We start from the raw sequence: 23,614 nt of genomic DNA, 5'->3' as shown, positions 1-23,614 counted from the left end.
TAAGCTTATGTGTCATTGCAAAATATTAAGTGGAAAATGAGACACGCATATCATAGAAGCTGATGATATAGGGCTAATTATTAAATTCTGATACAAATTGCTCTGAATTGCTGTGTAATGAGAAATTTAATTGCCTTGTATTGTGACTTGTGTTGTATTGTATATATGCTGTACACTGTGAGTAAGTCCCGAAGCTCAGATAAATGGCAGTTTAGAGTATGTGTTTTGTATCAGCACCATCAGTTAGAGAGCTCTTCCTGATAATTCCCATGTTTGCTGTGAAATGAAGGAGCAGTAAGCCATGCAGACTGACAGCGCTGTCCTTAGAAAAAAAACTCCTAGTGCGCACTGGCTCCTACTGTTGCTCTTTCAGAAAGGCTCTCCTCTTCAACTATCCTATAGTCAAAGAGATAAAGACAGCTTATGAGGAAAAGGGGGCGAGTCTTCACGCTGTACCAGGAAGTAGAGGAAAGGAGCTGGAGATTTCAACTTATAATTCAGAAACCAGATCAGACTGAATGCAGGGACAACTGTATGTTATTCTGGGGGTTGTTTTAGAGAGAGAAAAGAAAGGTTGACTTAGGCTGTAGTGTTTAAAGAATATGTGTATCCGGAAAGGGCTTCATTGCATAGCATGCTCATTTTGAATTGTTAAGCAGTATATTTTCTGTATTCTTTTCTACTTCATCCTCTTAAGATAATGCCATGCCTGACTGTCTTCTGCCTGCATTTAAACCCAGCTGAAGAAACAGCCAGTCTTCCACCTGTGTTTTAACACAGGCAAAGAAATAGCCGCATCTGGCATTATTCTTACAGCTTCCTAAATTCTTCATTATATAATTTTATTTTAATGCTTTATTGCAGTGTATGATGCCAGAACAGATCATGAGTCTCTGTGAAGTTTGTGTTCAGAGTAAAAACACTAGTGCAAGAGTGAATGCAGTCAGTATTCTTGGTATCACGGGTAGTGTCTTGGCTAAGACTGAAAACACATCAGATACATTAAAGGTAACCGCTTTTTAGAAAAATGTTTGAAGAATAATTCTGGTTAAGGAAAATGTATTTGTTTTTTAATGTTAAGAATTGTTCACATAAATACAATTCAAAATTGATATAACAGGCTTTTAAGGTTATAATTTTTCATAACACCTTGGCACTACAGGTCACATGGGAGCATGGCGACATCACAAACCTAGGCTTGCCCTTAATCTTATTGGTCAGCAGCAGCTTAGTTCTTATTGGCTGTGTACATTAAGCTTTACTGTTACTTTTTGTTACTTGATCCCAAACATGTTGGCAGCTTTAATCCGCACTTGTATCATAACCATAAGTCTATAATATAGAAGAACCGCTACTTCCTAAACATCTTGAACAAATGGGAGGAAATATGACTAGATGTGGACATACTCAGTTGATTCTGAAATTTCTGCTGGCACTACTCAGGATTACATGCAGATGCAGCCCTGTGTTGTTGCTCTGATCACATAAATTCAGTTAAGATGAGCAGTGGCACACAGGGAGATTAGTCCCCACATGGGGTGGCATATGAATGTAAATCGCCAGTGGGATGGCATACGCATCGCTGCGCTGTCCTGAAGTAGCCCGAAGTTGTCTTGAGAGGAATCTTTGGGCGACTTCGGGACATCGCAGCAACTCATATACCATGCGACTTACATTCTAGCCGGTGGGATGGCATTGTGGGGAGAGTAGTTGCCTGCGACAGCAAAGATTTGTATCACTGCCCTTAAGTGTCTTAAAGAGGCATTCTTTACCTATGAAAGTTTATATCCATTTGCTCTGTCTCCCACCACCAGTAAACATGGGAATAAAAAATCATGCTGTTGTCTTGTACATACATGTGTGTACTGTAGGAAAACCCCTTTAAAGTACACATTGGGAGAAAATCAGTGGTACATCATAAATAATTTATAGTGAAACCAACTTGACATGGATACTTTAGGTTAAATATTAATTTAATAGGCATTATTGGTAAATATAAAACCAAAATTATTCAAAACATTCAGGCATACTTAATATAATCTTTTTTTTTTAGGCAATTGGATCCTTGCTTCTTGGAATTGCTGCTAATGACTCCTCTCTAGTGGTGTCTGGGGGTGCATTAGATGCACTTATTGATGTATTTGCAGATGGAGAAGAATCTGAAAAGGCTGCATTAGAAATAAGTTTACTCCAGGAACTCGGAAAAATCCAGCCAGTTTTTAAAACAAAGGTATGCAAGACTTTCATTTTCCATTTTGTAGGAGTTTGATGTTGGTGGCTTTATACTGTTTAGAATTGTGTTTTATTTTAAGCACATCTACAAATAATCTTATGTTGCTGGGGTTTTTTTTTTTATGGCAATTATACAGCTTGTCCATCATAACCCTTAAGACTGACTTAATTTAATTACTTTATCAAACAGATACGAAAGGATGGAAGAGAAAAATACAACATGGATCAACTGTGCGTTTTGGATAACGTGCGAACAAATCTGAGGCGATTTATATCTTACCTTGAGAGCGTAGAGAAAAAGCACAGATCATGAGACTGCTGGGTTATCTATCTATATATATATATATATATATATATATATATATATATATATATATATATATATATATATATATATATATATATATATATTATAATATATATATATATATATTATAATATATATATATATATATATATTATAATATATATATAAAATACATATATATAATATGAAATATTCGTGTGTGTGGGGGGGCTTATAAATGTGTGTGTATATAAAATTTAAGGTAAGAGATTTGGAACTTGCCTCAAAACCCCAACTCCTAACATCAAGTGATGTTAATGTTTTTTATGTACACAAACAACTGTAAAATCCAACAACTGAATATCTCTGAAAATCTGACAATTAATTACATTACATATTTTAGGAGATATTCAGTTGTTGGATTTTACAGAACTTATTATCAACTACAGGCAGGGCCACCATCAGGAAGGGATAGGCTGAGGTTGTCAGTGTGTCCAGGCTGTTGTGAAAGAGGTTGGGCTTCCTGTCAGAAGGGTGTAGTTTTAATGAACCCAGAGTGGATTTGAGCAGTTTGGACACATTGGGAGCATAGCCATGCAGGCTGTACACTTTACCCTAACCTTGAGAGGCTTGTTTGCCTGGAAGAAATGATCCTAGTGTTTTGTTCCTATGCAACAGAATGCTCATTTAAGTGAGCATTAAGTGAGAAATTGTTGGAAAATCTTTAAAGCAAAGAGGAATTGCAGCTTTAACGCTTTTCTTCAACAGCTGGCTAACAGAATATCCATCTGTTACTCTTTGTATCAGTATTTTTAGCATTTTGATTGATGTGCTGACATCCTAGGGTTGTTACAATATAAAATCCCGTATTTATGAAAATACTTTGCCAATAAAATATTTATAATTCCTTGGCATGTTTTATCACATTAATGTTTCTTGATCAAGGTCTAAATTAGTTCAAGACATGAAAGCCTTGCTGAGAGTGGCTTGATCGGTGATGTGCATGCACATATTCTGCGGAAAGCATACATTGCTTCAGCATGAAACAAAGTAAGGGCAGGATTTTATGACTGCCAGCCCATAGGCAGTTCATTATAGTTGGTTTTTTTTTCCTTTGGCAGTTATATTAAACCCAATAGAATGAGCCATGGTTAATTTTGTTAGGCAGACTTTTTAGTCTTTCTGTTGTGGGTGGTTCACAGAAAAAGCCACTTCAGCTCCCAGAATCCATCAATTTAAGATGGAACAATGCGAGGAAAGGGAAAGGTGTTTGTTTCTTTTTTAAATAAGCTCAACTGAATGTCAAAAAGAGGAGGGTACATTTTTTTTTTTATTGATTTTGCATATAAACGGGTAGGGATACAGAAGGAAAAGGGGGGGGGGGGGGGGGGGGGGGATTACAGCCATAGTTGAGTTTTACATTTCATATTTACATACGTGAGTTTAATTAGAGGGAGCATTTTATTAACCAGTTCTATCCACCCAGTTTTTTTTGGGTGGCAAGAGGGCCATTCATTTCATGATCATCATTTTCTTTGCAAAGTACAATAATGATCGTAACATAATTCTGGCATAATTGGTGGGTATGAGCTCGTCAATAAGCCCTAATAAGCATATTTCAGGTTGGCATAGCGGAGGAAGGGCTAGGGTGAGGAGGGTACATTTTTACTTTAAAAAGTGAGGGATATATTTCACTTTAACGGGGCCTCCCTTGCAAACTTGAACTGACATTGTAGGTAAGATTTTTGCTTAACAGAAAAGTTCATTCAGCGCCGTTATTGTGGTATAAGACAATTGATTGCAGCTCCACCCTTATCAAATCCAGTAACGTCTGTATAATGTTTTAAGTGCACACATGCCCACACGTTAAGAACAAAATAAATTGCAAGTGCTACTGCCAACTTCGTATGTGCAAAAATATAAAGTTAGGTACTAGACTGTAGATGAAAGTATCCTTTCGATAGCAGGATCTCCCACTCTCCAGATGATCATCTACTCTCCAGGAATTAAGTATGTGGTTATGTACGTACTCCAAATGAAAGTAATGCATGTGAATTTTCTAACCTGCCAACTCTTTCACAAACTGAGCCCCCAGACTGCGGATAATTTTGTAACACCCCCTAACTGAACAGAGACCCCCCGAAATCTTTTTGGCAAGTACTCGTTCTGACAAATTAAACATGGGTAAGGACATCTTTCAACACCAAACTACAAAACAACAAAGCTTTCCTAAACTTAGTGATTTCGATAACATTTCTGAATATCAATTAAAAATGTTTGCAATTTGCTGCATTTACACCATTTTTTACAAACAATGACATATCTCAAATATGGACACCAGCAGTCTTCTGAACAGTACGATGCCCAATATGCATAGATATACAAAAGTATGTGGTTATCAATGGAACCCCAATAAAAGTAGTGTAAATGCAAACAGAGCATTCAGCTGCATATCATATGTCATAAGACTCCCTAACTGTACAGAGAGATTTTTGAAAAGTACACATGACATCCAACAACAATGCGTGTTACAAAGTGTAAAACTGCAATAAAAAATTTTTTACAATACAATTAGGCAAATCAATGAAATAATTATTATGTTACAGTGTGGTTAGTGGCGGCTTTTGCTATACGTAGGTACATTCTTGGCACGTGCTTGGCAGATAAAGACATTTTCTAAAATGTAGTATCTATGTTCTTGGCAGGGAAAGGGTTAAGGATACTGCTATACAATTAATATACAGTACCTTATATTTTACATGTTGGAAAATGATCCTTACTCCAACACCCAGGAAATTTGAAGAGGTTACACATAATACACAATATACTGTAATAGGCAGGCAAAAAGGACCATGCTATGGTCCCCTCTAGCAAGCACATGGCAGCCTTAGACAATATGGAAACAGCAAGAGAGCATGTACAGAGTTGACAGCAGGGACAGAGATCCCCTGGAATGCAAGGTTGGTAAAGTGCAGGAAAGGCTGCACTAACTGCAGGTTCCCATAAGTGTGTCAGTAAGGGAAGGATTTTACTCTCCTTGCACTTTAAGGCCATAGGTTCCAGTTCCAATAGGCTTTCACAGTAGTTAGTGAAGAATTAGGGCCCAATTAGGCATTTAAATTCTTTTACAGGGACCAGAAGGTTCATTAGTCAGGCCCCTCCTCTTATCACAGGTTAGATCCCCAGGATCCAGAGCCTGTTAGTCAATCACTCCTGCTTGGCTAGTGGCCAAGTTCTATCCATGAGGAGAACCAGGACTAAATATTGGACACTATAATCCCATGGAACTTGGATTGCAAGTTTAATATACTGGATCTGATGGATGTTACACCTTGGATTACATGCACAACAATCAGTTCTGAACTGTGTTATATGTGGTGCACCACAGGGGTTAATAAACTGTGTTACTGTATTGCTTTGTTCTTTTACTTGTACTTGTTTTTTATGGTTTTCATCTACAGTGAAAGGTTCAGCTGAGAAAACATCATGTTTAGTTAGACCAAGACTAGTGCTTTGCACAAATCTTCTGGAGAAGCCCTGGAATCCTCTATCCCCCTAGTGGAAAGAGCCTTAACATTTGAAGGTGTTGACACTGATTTAGCTTTGTAGGCTTTGAGAATGCAGAGTTTTATCCACCTTGCAATTTTTTTTTTTTTTTTTTTTTTGTTAACATGTTTTTATTTTGGTTTTCAGTTTCAAACAAAGAAGAGAGAAACAAAATAAATAAAAGGTATACAGTTATAATCTTTAACCAAATTACAGAAACAGTTGATAGGGTATTAGTTTTATATATATGATACAACTGGGTTAATTACAATGTTATTTTTAATTGTTAAATATCACACCGTAAATAAGCGAGTCAAATGTAACATTTAGTTACTTCTGTGGTAACATAGTAACATATTAAGTTGGGTTGAAAAAAAAGACATACGTCCATCAAATTCAACCATAATGCCTATATATAACCTGCCTAACTACTAGTTGATCCAGAGGAAGGCAAAAAAAACCCATCTGAAGCCTCTCTAATTTGCCGCACAGGGGAAAAAATTCCTTCCTGACTCCAAGATGGCAATCGGACCAGTCCCTGGATCAACTTGTACTAAGAGCTATCTACCATAACCCTGTATTCCCTCACTTGCTAAGAATCCATCCAGCCCCTTCTTAGTTATATAATGTATCAGCCAGCACAACTGATTCGGGGAGGGAATTCCACAACTTCACAGCTCTCACAGTAAAAAATCCTTTCTGAATATTTAAATGGAACCTCCCTTCTTCTAAACGGAGTGGGTGCCCTCGTGTCCGTTGGAAGGACCTACTGGTAAATAAAACATTAGGTTATTATATGATCCCCCTTATATATTTATACATAGTTATGTCACCTTAAGCGCCTCTTCTCCAGTATAAACAAACCCAACTTGGCCAGTCTTTCTTCATAACTCATGTCCCGTTTGAGCACTGGTGTTCGCTTCTCGTCTGATTTTCTCTGGATATAACGGTCTGTTTCCTGAACTAATGGGTTTTTTAATCGCAATTCTTCGTCATACCATGTAGTATTTCTGAAGGTGTATCTTGTGAGTTATCTTATTTGTGGGGGAAGAGATCTTATATAGTTTGTTCATGTGTTGAAAAATGTATCTTTTATTTTTTTTGGTGGTTGTTTCTAGCCAGTCTATATGAAATGGAGTTTTTGTTTAACCAGTGAGAGGGGTGGTGGTGGTATTGTGGTAAGCCAGTCGTGAAGTTCTGGCCTTTTTCAGCTTTTCCAATTGTGATTTTGATGTTAAGGGCAGCAAGTTATTATACTTTTTGTTGTTTAACTATATTCAAGTAGATTTTCAGGTATCTTGCTATGTAATAGCTATTGTTGAAAATTACTAAATATAAGTCCCTAGTTGGCACTCCATTTTTTTTGTTTTTTGCAGTTTCAGATGTATAACTGGTTTGATAAACCTGTTTACAAAGGGTTTGTAATACCACCCTATTCTTATATTGCCCAAAATTGTGGATCCTTAACTCTTAAGGGTAGGCAGACTGTGATTTTTTCTTTTTGTCCAACCCTGCCTATAACTCCATTACTGCTTCTTTTTTTTTTTTCAATTCTTTATTTTCCAATTTTTGTATACGGGAAAGGGTACAGAAGGAAAAGGGGAGGGTATGGGGAGGGGAACATTGTTATTGTACATCTTTTTCGTTTCTAACAATTGAGTTTCTAGCAATAGCATTCAACAAGTCATATCTACATATTCACTTATACAGTAAGAATTCTATATGCAATTTTCCGTAAAGTCAAGAGCTGATCTGAATGACCGAGATCAAATAACCATTATAAAGAGTTTAAATAATTTAACCACGGTGTCCAAATATTCCAGTAGTGTGCACTTTTATTATGTATCATACATGTTATTTCCTCCATTTGTCTAATGTCATTTGTGTTATTTAGCCATTCGGTAAAGGTGGGTGCCTCTGTGGATTTCCACTTTCTTGGGATTAGGGATTTAGCTGATTGTAATAGATGAAGGGTAAGTGGATCTGATACTAGAACGTTTTTACCTGGATATATATTCAGTAGTATTGGGGCCGGTTCTTCTATGGTAAAGTTGAAATCTGTAACTTGATTTATAGTGTGTAATATGTCTGACCAAAACTGTTGTCCATTACTGCTTCTTCAGTAGGGTTCTGGGCATCACAGTTAGTAGTTTTGCACTACGGCAGAAAAATCCCCCATACTTTATAAGAAGTAAAAGGTTTATGTACAACCAGCAGTGTGGTGATGGAAGGCTTCTAAAATTCCTGACTTGCTTCTCAATTCCCAAGCTGAACAACTGATCCTTGATCCAGTAATTTAGGATGTTAAAGAAGTCTGCATGAATGGTCTACTGACATCTGGAAAAAATCAGAGAACCAGCCTCTACTCTACCCTGATTTTCTCCAGTACTCTTGGTATTAGTGTAGGGACAGAAATATATATACATTAGGGGAAAGTTTAAAGGGGAACTATCATGAATGGGAATTTGCTTAAGGGTGAAGAAACTCTGAGCTACTAGTAGCAGCTACTTTTTCACGGCTACTACACTCCAGAAAATACCTTGCCATAGACAATACTGAAAATTGCCTCTACTTAATTGTCTCTACATGTGTTTATCAGTAAATGATTAGCATTGTCTATTTTAGTAGCCATGACAAATGGCTGCTACTAGTAGCTTTGTGTGCCTTCACCCCACACCTAGAATTTCATTTATTGATTATTTATGAGGGAAACATGAAAAAGCTACGTATCACTTGCTTTTTTGAGCAGCAACAATCTATTTTTAAATAAATCCTTTGCCCACCAACAGGTTTCCCCATAAACATGTCTCTGTGTTTTTCTTGAATCCCTATGGTGAATATTGGGGGGTCTCCTATGCATCATTTAGCTTGGGGTGACCAATTGTGTAACAGGGTTATTAAAACTGCAGGAGGGGCTGGTAAAAATGGCAGGTTGGGGTAAAACTGGGGTGGTGTTGCTGACACAGGGCTTTAGTTGAAAAACTAAATGGGTTAAGATCTCTGCAGGGAGTTGAGTCGGTTCTGCTGCAGAACATAATTGGTTAATATGTACCTGATGGGGCCGAAACATACAGGGAGCCATAGATACAGATATGAGGGCACCCTTCCTGCTATACAAGTATCCCTACTGAACTCTAATGCCAACATCATATATAATACCCACAGGGCACATATCCAGTACATGCGCATCAACAACAACATGTATAATTCCAACAGGACACACAGCCAATGTATATAAAATACCAACATCATGTATAATGCCCACAGGACACACAGCCAGTGTATATGCAGTGCCAACACCATGTATAATGCCCACAGGACACACAGCCAGTGTATATGCAGTGCCAACACCATGTATAATGCCCACAGGACACACAGGCAGTGTATATGCAGTGCCAACATCATGTATAATGCCCACAGGGGACACAGCCTGTGTATATGCAGCACCAACACCATGTATAATGCCCACAGGACACACAGCCAGTGTATATGCAGCGCCAACATCATGTATAATGCCCACAGGACACACAGCCAGTGTATATGCAGCATCAACATCATGTATAATGCCCACAGGACACAGAGCCAGTGTATATGCAGCGCCAACACCATGTATAATGCCTACAGGACACACAGCCAGTGTATATGCAGCGCCAACACCATGTATAATGCCCACAGGACACACAGCCTGTGTATACGCAGCACCAACATCATGTATAATGCCTACAGGACACAGCCAGTGTATACGCAGTGCTAACACTATGTATAATGCCCACAGGACACAGTAGAAAACGGGCACATTTCATGACTGATGCCCTTGAACACTCAATGAAGGAAAAAAGAAGAGTAAGTTGGTGCCACAATGCTAATTTGGGGCTGAGAAAGAAGCATGCCAGACAAAGAAGGTTATGTGAGGTGGAAGGGAGTTATTAGAATAGCAGTCAGGGAAACAGTGAGTTCATAGGGACGGCACTGTGGATTTAGAGAGAAGGTGGCTTATTTATCAAGAGGTTAATAGAGCCATGTCTGGGGGCTGAGCCAAAAGAGGCTGCGTAAATGTGTAGATTTACTGTGGGCGACTAATCTCCCAGTGTGTGCCTTGTGGTAGGCAGGAGAATAGCACCCAAGTAGGAGAAACCCTGCTTAGCTCTTATGAGACTTAGGCTCTATTGCCTATTGGCACCTACACACTGATATAAAAACTAAAAAAATTACTAAATAAAAAATTTGTTGGTTCAAGAATAAAAATCTGAATCGGTGAGAGAATTATTTGCAAAGTAAACTGTAATTTAGAAATAAAAATACTTCGTAAAGATCAAGACAGAATCCTTTTTGTAGTATAAATGTGGTGCCAACTAGTATGTATTCTGCAACTTTTTTTTCTCACATAAATTTTCTTTTTTCTCTTTCTCACTTCTACACTTCTTATTTGCACACCATATTCTTACAACTGCAGCTATTTTCTCCAAATACAGTAGAGTCAATGGGCAAATTTTCTTGGCAATTTTTTTTGTTGTGGCGAATTTACACCCCAGTTTCAGGAATAAGTTTGCCAATGGCGAATTGTAGAGTTTCACATTGAATCCCTCCCTGGTGAAAACATTCACTCATCACTACGTAGTGCCAACACCTTTCTTTGGGTGTGAGCTCTTTTAAATTTCAGTTCATAACTAAGGGTTAGAGGAAAAGGCGGGCAGATTATGCATTAAGGTATCCCATCTTGCTAAAATACAAACATTCATTCGGCTCTAACCATGATAAATGCCAATACCGAAAAGATATTCCCATTTAAGCCATCATATACACTCGATATTGAGCACTCAAGGGGACTGTATGGGGTCCCTACACAAACCAATCACTGACCAATTGAATTAACTGTGCTGCTAGCAATGTGGGGTTGGCTACTGACTCACATGAGTTTTATTACGCTAAGCATAGACTTGCTCTACTTGGCACATCGTTCCTATCAATAGAAGCTGAAATACTAAATGACTAGATTTTCCACAACATATCTAGCCAGGACCAGAGGTGTCAGCCGGAAATTATCCAATCAAAAGCAATTAATTTCCCTAGACTTAGCATGCACACAATGACCTGTCCTCTGGTCTCTCCTACCCACCTACCTGCACTCCTGTCCTCTGGCCTCTCCTACCTACCTACCCACCTGCACTCCTGTCCTCTGGCCTGTCCTACCTACCTACCTGCACTCCTGTCCTCTGGCCTCTCCTACCTACCTACCTGCACTCCTGTCCTCTGGCCTCTCCTACCTACCTACCTGCACTCCTGTCCCCTGGCCTCTCCTACCTACCTACCTGCACTCCTGTCCTCTGGCCTCTCCTACCTACCTACCCACCTGCACTCCTGTCCTCTGGCCTCACCTACCTACCTGCATTCCTGGCCTCTCCTACCTACCTACCTGCACTCCTGTCCTCTGGCTTCTCCTAACTACCTATCTGTTATTCTGTCTTCTGGTCTCTCCTACCTACCTACCTGCTATCCTATAATCTGGCCTCTCCTACCTACCTACCTGCTATCCTGTCCACTGGCCTCTCCTACCTACCTACCTACCTGCTATCCTATCCTCTGGCCTCTCCTACCTACCTACCTGTACTCCTGTCCTCTCCTACCTACCTGCTATCCTGTTCTCTAGCCTCTCCTACCTACCTACCTACCTGTACTCCTGACCTCTCCTACCTACTAACCCTGCTGCACTCCTGTCCTCTCCTACCTACTTACCTTCCTCCTGTCCTGTCTTCTGACCTCTCCCACCTACCTGCTATCCTATCCTCTGGCCTCTCCTACCTACCTGCTATCCCATCCTCTGGTCTCTCCTGCCTACCTACCTGCTATCCTGTCCTCTGGCCCCTTCTACCTACCTACCTGTACTCCTGTCCTCTCCTACCTACTGGCCTCTGGCTTCTCCTACCTACTAGCCTACCTGCTGTCCTCTCCAACCTACCTACTAACCTACCTGCTATCCTGTCCTCTGGCCTCTCTTACCTACTAACCTACCTGCTATCCTGTCCTGTGGCCTCTCCTATCTACTAAGCTATCTTCTATCCTGTCCTCTCCTACCTACTAACCAACCTGCTATCCTCTCATACCTACTAACCTACCTGTTGTCCTGTCCTCTGGCCTCTCCTACCTACTAACCTACCTGCTGTCCTTTCTCTGGCCTTTCCTACCTACTAACCTACCTACTAACCTACCTGCTGTCCTGTTCTCTGGCCTCTTCTACCAACTAATCTATCTGCGGTCCTGTCCTCTGGCCTCTCCTACCTAGTAATCTACCTGCTGTCCTGGTATCCATATAATGCAATGATCCATGTTGCTGATATTGGGCCATAAAATGGCTCTGCAGGGAAGTTATAATTGCCCCGGGAGCAGCCAGGTACCTACTGGCTGCAGCCGGAACCAAATGCACATTGCGTGTTAAATTCCATTATAGATTACCCCAGTAATCACCCCCTTAATATAAACCTGCTCCAGTCATGGTTTCCTGGGCAGGGGTTATCCTATGAAGGCAAAGGAAAATGGCCAAAGAGCAGCTAACTGATTCTTGGTCACGGTTTCCCCCACAGCTTCGGGCACCGTTTTAAACATTACCTGCTGCTCTCTTACCCGTGTACTAACCCTGTGGGTTCTGCCAATCAGCTGGAAGGGGCTTATTATTTCCTGACAGATTCTGCTTAATAGGAAATGTATATAGCCCGGGAAACCAGTGAGAAAAATTCAATTATTTCTGTGGATGTGTTACCCTAGGAAGTCACTTTTACTGAATTGCTTAGAACAGGGGAATCTCTATGCTGCTAAAGTTTTATGGTATCTCTCTGTACAGGCTATGAGCAAACTTAGGCGGCTCTTCCTGCTGAATTGTGCTTAGTACAGGAGGATATCTATGGTAGTACAGTTTTTATGATATCTCTCTGTACAGGTTACTTGAAAACCTAAGGGTTGGGGTCAGGCGTGTTTTTTTTTTTTTTTTTTTATAGTTTTTGAATGATTTGCCTTCTTCTTCTGCCTCTTTCCTGCTTTCTGAAGTCAGAAGACTATTGCTCCTTGAGGACACAGTCTTATTCTTACTCTTTCCTATTTATATACCTGTCTCTTATCCAAACCACTGTCTGGTTACTAAGGTAATCTGTATCCTAGCAACCAGATAGCTGCTGAAAGTAACAACTGGAGAGCTGCTAAACAAAAACTGAGATAATTAGAAAACTACAAATGATAAAAAATGAAGACCAATTGCAAATTGTCTCACAATGTTACTCTCTACGTAACACCTGTAATGTTTTACGGGACAGGATTGGGAGTGGATTATGGCTTTGAGGGTTAGGGAATATTCCGGTTTGGGGTCGGGTGTGGCTAAAGGATTTGCAGGTTACAGTCAGCTCACCTAGACTAGCTTTACGTACTCTACAACTTCCAGCCGGTTAAGGAGGGCTATCAGCACCAAATCTTTTCTATTACCCCCCACCATCACAACTTACTGTGGCTCCGAACTGGGCCAAACCATCCCTGACACATGGGGCACCCGTCCCCCCTTGTGGCACAAATAATGGGCTCCATGGAGGAGCCAAACAATCTGCTTTGCAGAGGCACTAGATATCCTACAGAATATTTGCCGCTAATATAAGCAAAAGCCTGGCAAACAGTAGTGCCGTACTACCCTAGAGCCCAACAATACTGCTTGGGATATACCCCACTGTGGCGTAACCGGCACATAAACACCTGAGTAGTACAGGCCCCACAGCTGTGGGATAGAATAGAAAATTACATACTTAACTGATTCAACAGAGAGAGAGGCGAAATTATGTTGTTCCAAGATCTTAAATCTAAGTTTCCTCTCCCCAACAAAATTCTTAATACCCCCCCACATCTGTCCTAAGGCAACCCGACAAGCTCATTGGGTGGTTCTATGGGGGAACCGATATCTTATTTGCCCTCAGACTTACCTGTTACCCACAACGCACCATCAATCCAAGAAAGAATACAGGCACCACTCTTGTCTTACTTGTTCTGTTAAGCTTTATTGTTAATAAAGAATGGCATTTTTGGGGTTAAGGGGGGTATGTGGGGTTGGGGCAGAATGGCATTTGTGGAGTTAAGGGGGTATGTGGGGTAGAGGCAGAATGGTATTTATGGGGTTAAGCGGGGTATGTGGGGTTGGGGCAGAATGGCATTTGTGGAGTTAAGGGGGTATGTGGGGTAGAGGCAGAATGGCATTTGTGGAGCTAAGGAGGGGTGGTATGTGGGGTAGGGGCAAAATGGCATTTGTGGGGCCCACTGGTCACTGGCGCCATTATAAGAGCATATATCAGGCAAAGGGTTGGGAGGGGCATCATGGAAAAGAGCAAATAGGTTTCTTCACTCTCACTCACTCTCTCTCTGTCTCTCTCTAACTCACTTTTTATGCCAAAGAGGACTGAGTGACTGGCATAGGGGGAGTAACCTAATAAGGGTTCCCTGTGATATGGGGGTTTGTGAAGCATGCACCGCATATTGTGTTACTGGCATGGGTCTGGGTGCAGTGCCACTTCCTGTTTCCCAAGATGCAACAGAGTCTACTTACTGTAGATAATAGTTCAAGGCCCAACAGCCAAGCAGCCCAGATTTGTGCTGCTGCCCCAACGATCTGCCCCCTGACTAGAAGAAACCTACCCCCCATACATACCTGTATATACCATTTCCCCTACTAAAGACAAAGTCCGGCCTATTGTTGAGGCTGAGTGTCAGAGTGTCACCCCCATCTCTCCCCACTATTCAGGCTAAGGAAGGGACACTCTACAAGTTAAGGACCCCCCCTTACACAGACTTAGCAACAGTGGTAGCAGCAGTGAGTGAAACCACGGCTGATGAATGAGCGGATCTTTCCAACAGATATGGCAGCACAGTAGTAACTGGTCTGACTCAATAGGCCACACGTACAAGGCAATGATCTGTGTACAGAATAAGCTATGTATGTATTGCACATCTAAGGGCAAACAAAGCCTATATAAACCTCGCTCATCAACAGGGTACACTTTACCTTTAACAGCAGCGCCTGTATAGTGATGATAGATGACTTCAAACCTAGGAATGTGACAGTTGGTACAGTCCGTTTGTTGGCATTGTGGTGAGAGGTAAGCATGCATCTCCTCTGATAGATGTTTTGCCTAAAAACTCTTATTTTAGCTAAAAAAGAGGGGCAATAGTTGGGTGACTCCCCCTCCCCAGACTAGGGGATGTTGCTCCTGTCACCGATTTTAGTGAATTTGGAGAATTTTCCCCTAAAATGGGCTTTGCAGGTGCCTTTACTCTTAGTGCTGGTTGGGAGACACAGACCCAGGGTTTGGCAGTTATGCGGGGCTGCCAGCAAATATACACATACACCCCAAAAAAAGTGTAACATTTGGGGAACCCCTGTGCCACACCATAAAATACTTTTGTTCCCGGTACTGACAGGCTCCTAAGAGTTTTGCCCCTCTGCCCCCGGGTATCTGCCCTGCCCTTACTTACCAACCTTAACGTGTAACTGAATGTAAGGCAATAAATGCCAATATTTTTTCCTTTTACAGAATAACATTTATTGTAAGGCTCATGCACTCTCCCGGCTGTGGGGGGCAATAGGGTACATGGCAGTGGCAGTATTAAATAAAGCAATATTTAAGGGCTACTCCTTAAAGTTACCCAGTAATACAGCCCTATAGCCTAGTTGCCCCTTGAGCACTTACTGTCCCATGTCACATTCCTATTTGCTATTGCAACTGCACTTTTGCATTTGGGTGCCTATGTTAGTAAATGAGCCCTAGTATCAATTTAATCCCCTAGGCACCACATGGAATCCCAGCCTGAGTGTCAGTAAGCGTGAGATTTGAAGGGAACACTTTGAATGGGGCCCCTGATCCAATGTTGCACCTTAAAAGGGTAAATGCATTATCCGTGAAGCTGACTTGTCCTTTTTATTCCCTTCTCTATACAGATTGCTGCAGTGTGTGACGCAACATCGTTGTGGTTTGCTGCTTTACAGGTTATCCTGCCCTCCCACCCCTTCCTTCCTTCCGCCCAAGCCCCCGCCCTCCCACCCCTTCCTTCCGCCCAAGCCCCCGCCCTCCCACCCCTTCCTTCCGCCCAAGCCCCCGCCCTCCCACCCCTTCCTTCCGCCCAAGCCCCCGCCCTCCCACCCCTTCCTTCCGCCCAAGTCCCCGCCCTCCCACCCCTTCCTTCCTTCCGCCCAAGCCCCCGTCCTCCCACCCCTTCCTTCCGCCCATGCCCCCGCCCTCCCACCCCTTCCTTCCGCCCATGCCCCCGCCCTCCCACCCCTTCCTTCCGCCCATGCCCCCCGCCCTCCCACCCCTTCCTTCCGCCCATGCCCCCGCCCTCCCACCCCTTCCTTCCGCCCATGCCCCCGCCCTCCCACCCCTTCCTTCCGCCCATGCCCCCGCCCCCCCCTTCCTTCCCCATCCCCCCTCCCCCTTCCTTCCGCCCATGCCCCCGCCCTCCCACCCCTTCCTTCCGCCCATGCCCCTGCCCTCCCACCCCTTCCTTCCGCCCATGCCCCGCCCTCCCACCCCTTCCTTCCGCCCATGCCCACGCCCTCCCACCCCTTCCTTCCGCCCATGCCCCCGCCCTCCCACCCCTTCCTTCCGCCCATGCCCCCGCCCTCCCACCCCTTCCTTCCGCCCATGCCCCCGCCCTCCCCTCCCACCCCTTCCTTCCGCCCATGCCCCCGCCCTCCCACCCCTTCCTTCCGCCCATGCCCCCGCCCTCCCACCCCTTCCTTCCGCCCATGCCCCCGCCCTCCCACCCCTTCCTTCCGCCCATGCCCCCGCCCTCCCACCCCTTCCTTCCGCCCATGCCCCCGCCCTCCCACCCCTTCCTTCCGCCCATGCCCCCGCCCTCCCACCCTTCCTTCCGCCCATGCCCCCGCCCTCCACCCCTTCCTTCCGCCCATGCCCCCGCCCTCCCACCCCTTCCTTCCGCCCATGCCCCCGCCCTCCCACCCCTTCCTTCCGCCCATGCCCCCGCCCTCCCACCCCTTCCTTCCGCCCATGCCCCGCCCTCCCACCCCTTCCTTCCGCCCATGCCCCCGCCCTCCCACCCCTTCCTTCCGCCCATGCCCCCGCCCTCCCACCCCTTCCTTTCGCCCATGCCCCTGCCCTCCCACCCCTTCCTTTCGCCCATGCCACCGCCCTCCCACCTCTTCCTTCCACCTAAACCCCGCCATCCCACCCCTTCCTTCCGCCCAAGCCACCGCCATCCCACCCCTTCCTTCCGCCCAAGCCCCCGACCTCCCACCCCTTCCTTCCATGGCCCCACCCCTTCCTTCCACCCAAGCCCCTTCCCACCCACCCCTTCCTTCCACTCAAGCCCCCCTTCCCACCCCTCAAACCCCCGCCCTCCCACCCCTTGCTTCCACCCAAGCCTCTGCCCTGAGACCCTTTCCATCCACACAAGCCCCTGCCCTCCCACCCCTTCCTTCCACCCAAGCCACAGCCCTCCCACCCCTTCCTTCCACCCAAGCCGCCACCCACCCGCCATAATATTTGTAATTGTAATAATAATAACATTTTCTAATTGGGACCGCAGGGGTCAGTCCTTGGTCCTTTGCTTTTTAACTTGTTTATTAATGACCTGGAGGTGGGCATAGACAATACTGTTTCTATTTTTGCTGATGACACTAAATTGTGCAAAACTATAAGTTCCATGCAGGATGCTGCCACTTTGCACAGCGATTTGAAAAAACTGGGCAGCAAACTGGAAAATGAGGTTCAATGTTGATAAGTGCAAAGTTATGCACTTTGGTAGAAATAATATAAACGCAAACTATCTACTGAATGGTAGTGTGTTGGGGGTATCCTTAATGGAGAAGGATCTAGGGGTTTTTGTAGATAACAAGTTGTCTAATTCCAGGCAGTGTCATTCTGTGGCTACTAAAGCAAATAAAGTGCTGTCTTGTATAAAAAAGGGCATTGACTCAAGGGATGAGAACATAATTTTGCCCTTTATAGGTCCCTGGTAAGGCCTCACCTTGAGTATGCAGTGCAGTTTTGGGCTCCAGTCCTTAAGAAGGATATTAATGAGCTGGAGAGAGTGCAGAGACGTGCAACTAAACTGGTTAAGGGGATGGAAGATTTAAACTATGAGGTGAGACTGTCGAGGTTGGGGTTGTTTTCTCTGGAAAAAAGGCGCTTGCGAGGGGACATGATTACTCTGTACAAGTACATTAGAGGGGATTATAGGCAGATAGGGGATGTTCTATTTTCCCATAAAAACAATCAATGCACCAGAGGTCACCCCTTTTGATTAGAGGAACGGAGCTTCCATTTGAAGCAGCATAGGTGGTTTTTCACAGTGAGGGCAGTGAGGTTGTGGAATGCCCTTCCTAGAGATGTGGTAATGGCAGATTCTGATAATGCCTTTAAGAGGGGCCTGGATGAGTTCTTGAACAATCAGAATATCCAAGGCTATTGTGATACTAATATCTACAGTTAGTATTAGTGGTTGTATATATAGTTTATGTATGTGAGTGTATAGATTGGTAGGTGTGGGTTGTGTGTGCTGGGTTTACTTGGATGGGTTGAACTTCATGGACACTGGTCTTTTTTCAACCCTATGTAACTATGTAACCCCACCCTCCCAACCCTTCCTTCCACTCAAGCCCCTGCTCTCCCACTCCTTCCTTCCAAGCCCCCACCCTCCCACCCCTTCCTTCAACCCAAGCCTCCGCCCTGAGACCCTTTCCATCCACACAAGCCCCCGCCCTCCCACCCCTTCCTTCCACTCAAGCCCCCACCCTCCCACCCCTTCCTTCCACTCAAGCCCCCACCCTCCCACCCCTTCCTTCCACTCAAGCCCCCACCCTCCCACCCCTTCCTTCCACTCAAGCCCCCACCCTCCCACCCCTTCCTTCCACTCAAGCTCCCACCCTCCCACCCCTTCCTTCCACTCAAGCCCCCACCCTCCCACCCCTTCCTTCCACTCAAGCCCCCACCCTCCCACCCCTTCCTTCCACTCAAGCCCCCACCCTCCCACCCCTTCCTTCCACTCAAGCCCCCACCCTCCCACCCCTTCCTTCCACTCACAGTATTCTGTAGAAACTACTGTTGGGTTTCTGTGGTTGTACTCTACCTCTGTTCTTTTATACCATTTTGTATATTTTGAGAAATTTCTCTGAATTTGCAAGCTGCATTAATTGAGGTAATCTCAAAGGATATCCAGCTATGGTTCAATCTGTCATAAGGTGGGGTGGTAAAGTAATACCCCAGCCACGCATAAAATTTGCTCACATACGGAGCACTGGGGACGGGACGTGCAGAAAACTTCAGCACATCCCATCCCCAGTGCTCCTTATATGAACTATAAGGATGTGAATGCGTGCCATCCTGAGGGAGAAGAGGGGCAGCCTCTGGGCTCCCTAAAGGGAAATTCGGCACTGGCTTCAATTGGTGCATCCCCTTACTATATAATCATCCTAAATTTGATACCTATCCTTCTGATTACCTACAGAACACGTATTAGTATATATGACTGCCAATTTCATCTGTAATGCCAACAGAAAATATCAGTATATATACAGTGCCAATTTCATTTGTAATGCCCACAGAACACAAAAGAAAATATTTGCAATGCTATCTTCAGTTTTAATGCCCACAGAACAAATGAAACACCAACTATATAATTATTGCCACATAACACATGAGAAAAGTAGTGCCAGTTTCATGATTAATGCAATTAACAAGAAATATGACAGACATTGGGGGTAAGTTTGGTGGGGTAGTTGGGGGTGATAATACAAACTGGTCAGAATAATTGGTAATTAATAAGAAGGCAACTGGGGTCAGCAAATCCCAAGGCTGGTGCATGCGCAGTAGGGTGAAAATGCAGACTTTCTTGTTACTTTGACTTTTCACTCTGCGCATGCACCAGTGGCACAAAGACAGAAGAAGGGAAGGGCAAAACCCCGCAACAGCATAATGTCCCAAAAAACAAACACCTTCACTTATAACCAGGTCCCAAGTCTCTGGTTCCTCCCAGCGTTCATCTGTTATTAATGCTGCCACCATTGCCTGCGCAAAAGCAGAAGAGGAGATGAAGGAAAAAATAGAGTGGGCACACCTGGAAGCAGAAAGAGCGCGTCTGGAAGCAGAAAGAACATGCCAGGAAGCAGAGCGTAAAATAGAAAGTGGTCGCCTAGAAGCATTTCTAGAGAAGTTCAATATAGAGAAGGAGGCTGCAGCAGCCACAGCTGAAGCAGAAGCTCTAGAGGCAATCATTTACCCTGACAGCGAAAGACACAGCAGGATGCCAGATCTGGAGACTGAGGCCCAAGACCCAATACAGCGCACTTCTGAGTATGTCCACCAACACTCCAAACAGGACACAGATTCTTTTTCAGCACAAGACCAAAACAACACGCTACCCGGGAGCCAGGCCAAGATTGCTACGTGACTCAACAAGTCAGCAGCGAGTCACAAGTCCACCAAAGAGACATTGCTGCGCAAAGTGATCTTGCTTACTGCAACACCTATGTCAACCAAGCACCTAAATCTATGGGTAACCCTCCAGCTGCCTCCTCTGCTATGTTAAAGCGGTATGTCACAAATCAGCATAAAGGAGAACCTCCAGACAGGTATGATTACACAACACCTTCTGACTATAACACTCATCCACTTACCTACCCTAGTGCCAACCAGGCCACAATGGACTTTGCCAAGTTATTTGCCTGGCTTGAGCTAATCACTAAAGGACTTGTAAAGTTTAATGACCACCCAGAAGGCTTCAGAGCCTGGCATTCCTCCTTTCAAAACACTATCAGAGACTTAGACCTATCATACAGAGAGGAGATAGACCTCCTAATTAAATACTTAGGTACTGAATCCGCAGAGCATGCCAAAAGGATCAGGGTGATCAACAGAAACCACCTAGAGACTGGTCTCAAAATGATCTGGCACAGACTTAACGAATGTTATGGCTCAGCTGAGGTAATTGAGAATGCACTTTTCAAGAGAATTGACGATTTCCCTAAAATATCTAATAAAGGTTACCAAAAACTTAGAGAATTAAGTGACTTGTTAATAGAACTTCAAGTAGCCAAATCTGAAGGTGATTGCATTCCTTGAAACAGCCAGGGGTGTTAACCCCATTGTGCAAAAGTTGCCCTACAACTTGCAGGAGCGCTGGATGACACACAGGTCTAGGTACAAAGAAATGCACAATGTTCCTTTTCCTCCATTCACTGTGCTTGTGGACTTTGTAAGCCAAGATGAGAAATGATCCCAGTTTTGACCTTAGTCTACCACATACCACTCCTTTAGCACTTAATGCTCGCAAAGCAACAGTAACAGTTCACAAAACTAGTGCTTCCTTTCTAGTTTCTTCCCACAGATCTGCTGTTCCTACACATGAAGAGACAAGGACCAGAGACCCTGGTAAGCAGTGTCCCCTGCATCAAAAGCCTCATCCTCTCCTGAAATGCAGAGCCTTCAGGGAGAAGTCCATAGAAGACCGCAAAGCCTTCCTAAAGGACAACAACATCTGTTACAAGTGCTGCTCATCAACAGCTCACCTTGCTATGGACTGTAAGGTCAGTGTAAAATGCACAGAATGTGACAGCACACATCATAATACAGCTTTACACCCTGGGCCAGACCTCACAACAATGGCGCCAGCAAGCATGGTGGGGAGGAAGGTGACACTGCTACAACTACACCAGAGGTCAGTTCACAATTCCAAGAAATTTGTAAAGAAGCAATAGGTGGCAAATCCTGCTCTAAAATCTGCCTTGTCAGAGTATATCCAACAGGCCACAAAGACAGACCAGTTAAGCTTTACGCAATAAGCAACAGATCTCTGTTGCTCATTGCGTAACCAGGGCAGATTAGAGTGGTTTTTGATTCCAGTTCTAAGTTCAAAGGTGTCTCCCTAAATGAAGTTCTCCTAACAGGCCCTGACCTCAACAACAAACTTCTGGGAATACTCCTTCGTTTCCGCAAAGACTTCTGCCGTTGGATAGCTGACATTCAACAAATGTTCCAATGTTTTCTTGTAAGAGAGAAAGACATAAATTTTCTGAGATTTTTCTGGTACAGAGACAACAATCCTTCCAAAGACATCACAGAGTACCGAATGAGGGTACACATCTTTAGCAACAGTCCTTCCCCTGCAGTTGCAATCTACGGGCTCAGGCGCTCTGCTCAGTAAAGTGAAATGGAGTATGGGTCAGATGTCGAGCAATTAGTTGAAAAGGACTTCTATGTAGATGACTGCTTAAAATCCTAACCTTTAAGTAAAGCTGCAATCAGTCTTCTCAAAAAGGCACAGGAATCTCTTGCTTGCTCAAACCTTAGGCTTCACAAAAGAGCTTACAACAGCAAAGAAGTGATGCAAGCCTCCCCCTCTCAGGACCATTTAAATGATCTAAGAGACTTAGACTTAGGAGCAGACTCTTTACTTGTTCAACTGAGCCTTGGATTTCTGTGGGACTTACAGTCTGATACCTTTGCCTTCCAAGTAAATGGGGAGGAAAAACCCTTCACTCACAGAGGTGTCCACAATAAATAGCCTATATGATCCATTAGGATTTGCTGCTCCTGTAACTATACAAGGTAAAGCACTTTTAAGAGACTTAACAATGGAAACATCTGACTGGGATGCTCCACTGGCACCTGATAAAAAGAATCTGTGGGCAGAGTGGAGAAGTTCTTTGACAACTCCTTCCAGTATCCAGGTATCGCGCCCATATGCCTTAATATCTTCTACAGAAATACAAAGCCAAAAACTGTATATTTCCTCTGATGCTTCTGTTAGCCTTAGCTGCTGTTGTCTACATTAGAACTGTGGGCATCTATGGACAATGTCACATTGGGTTTGTTATGGGCAAAGCAAAGCTTGCACCAATTCCAGAGCATACCATACCCAGACTGGAACTTTGTGCTGCCGTTCTAGCTGTGGAGCTAGCTGAACTTATTACAGCTGAGATAGGCATAGAACTCAAAGAGACTGTTTTTTACAGCAGGTTTAACAGATTCTCAAGTTGGAAATCACTTGTCCAAGCTATCACCTGTCTGACCCACATAGCTCGCTCCTTCAACCACACCTCATTTACAAATGTAAGTAGCTGCAAAGGATGGCATCACTGTAAAAATGTCTACACAGTAGCAGAACTTCAGCAATCAAAGAATGTAAATCTTCACACTGTACAACACAAGATTTATTATAAAGAGATCAACTGCATTTCAGAAGACAAACCTGTTTCCTAAAGACAGTGCTTTGAGAAAACCTGACCCATTCCTTGACCAGAATGGCCTATTAAGAGTAGGAGGATGTCTGAAAGCTGCAGAAATAGAGTTTGAAGAGAAACATCCTCTGATCATTCAAGAAAACCATCACATTGCAACTTTGCTTGTATGTCATTATCATGCTCAAGTCAAACATCAGGGCCGACTATTTACAGAAGGAGCTTTACGGACAGCTGGTTCGTGGATAGTTGGAGCAAAAACATGTGCGAATAGTGCAATTTTCAAGTGCATTACTTGCCTAAACTCTGTGGGAAGCTACAAACAAAAAAGATGG

The 23,614-nt window shown here is 43.8% G+C and overlaps 1 protein-coding gene across 1 annotated transcript in view; it reads left to right on the top strand.

The window, feature by feature from the left end:
• Nucleotides 1-3,430, top strand: part of heatr3 (HEAT repeat containing 3) — a 33,924-nt gene extending 30,494 nt beyond the window's left edge. Inside the window, 3 exon segments of the mRNA NM_001011439.1 lie at nt 865-1,008; nt 2,054-2,230; nt 2,423-3,430. Coding sequence (NP_001011439.1) covers nt 865-1,008; nt 2,054-2,230; nt 2,423-2,545 — 444 coding nt within the window. The 3' untranslated portion in view covers nt 2,546-3,430.
• The last annotated feature ends 20,184 nt before the right edge of the window (nt 3,431-23,614 follow it).

This window comes from Xenopus tropicalis, chromosome 4, assembly GCF_000004195.4.
Source record: "Xenopus tropicalis strain Nigerian chromosome 4, UCB_Xtro_10.0, whole genome shotgun sequence".
NCBI classification, from domain to species: domain Eukaryota; kingdom Metazoa; phylum Chordata; class Amphibia; order Anura; family Pipidae; genus Xenopus; species Xenopus tropicalis.
This window is presented reverse-complemented; position numbering and strand designations above follow the sequence as displayed.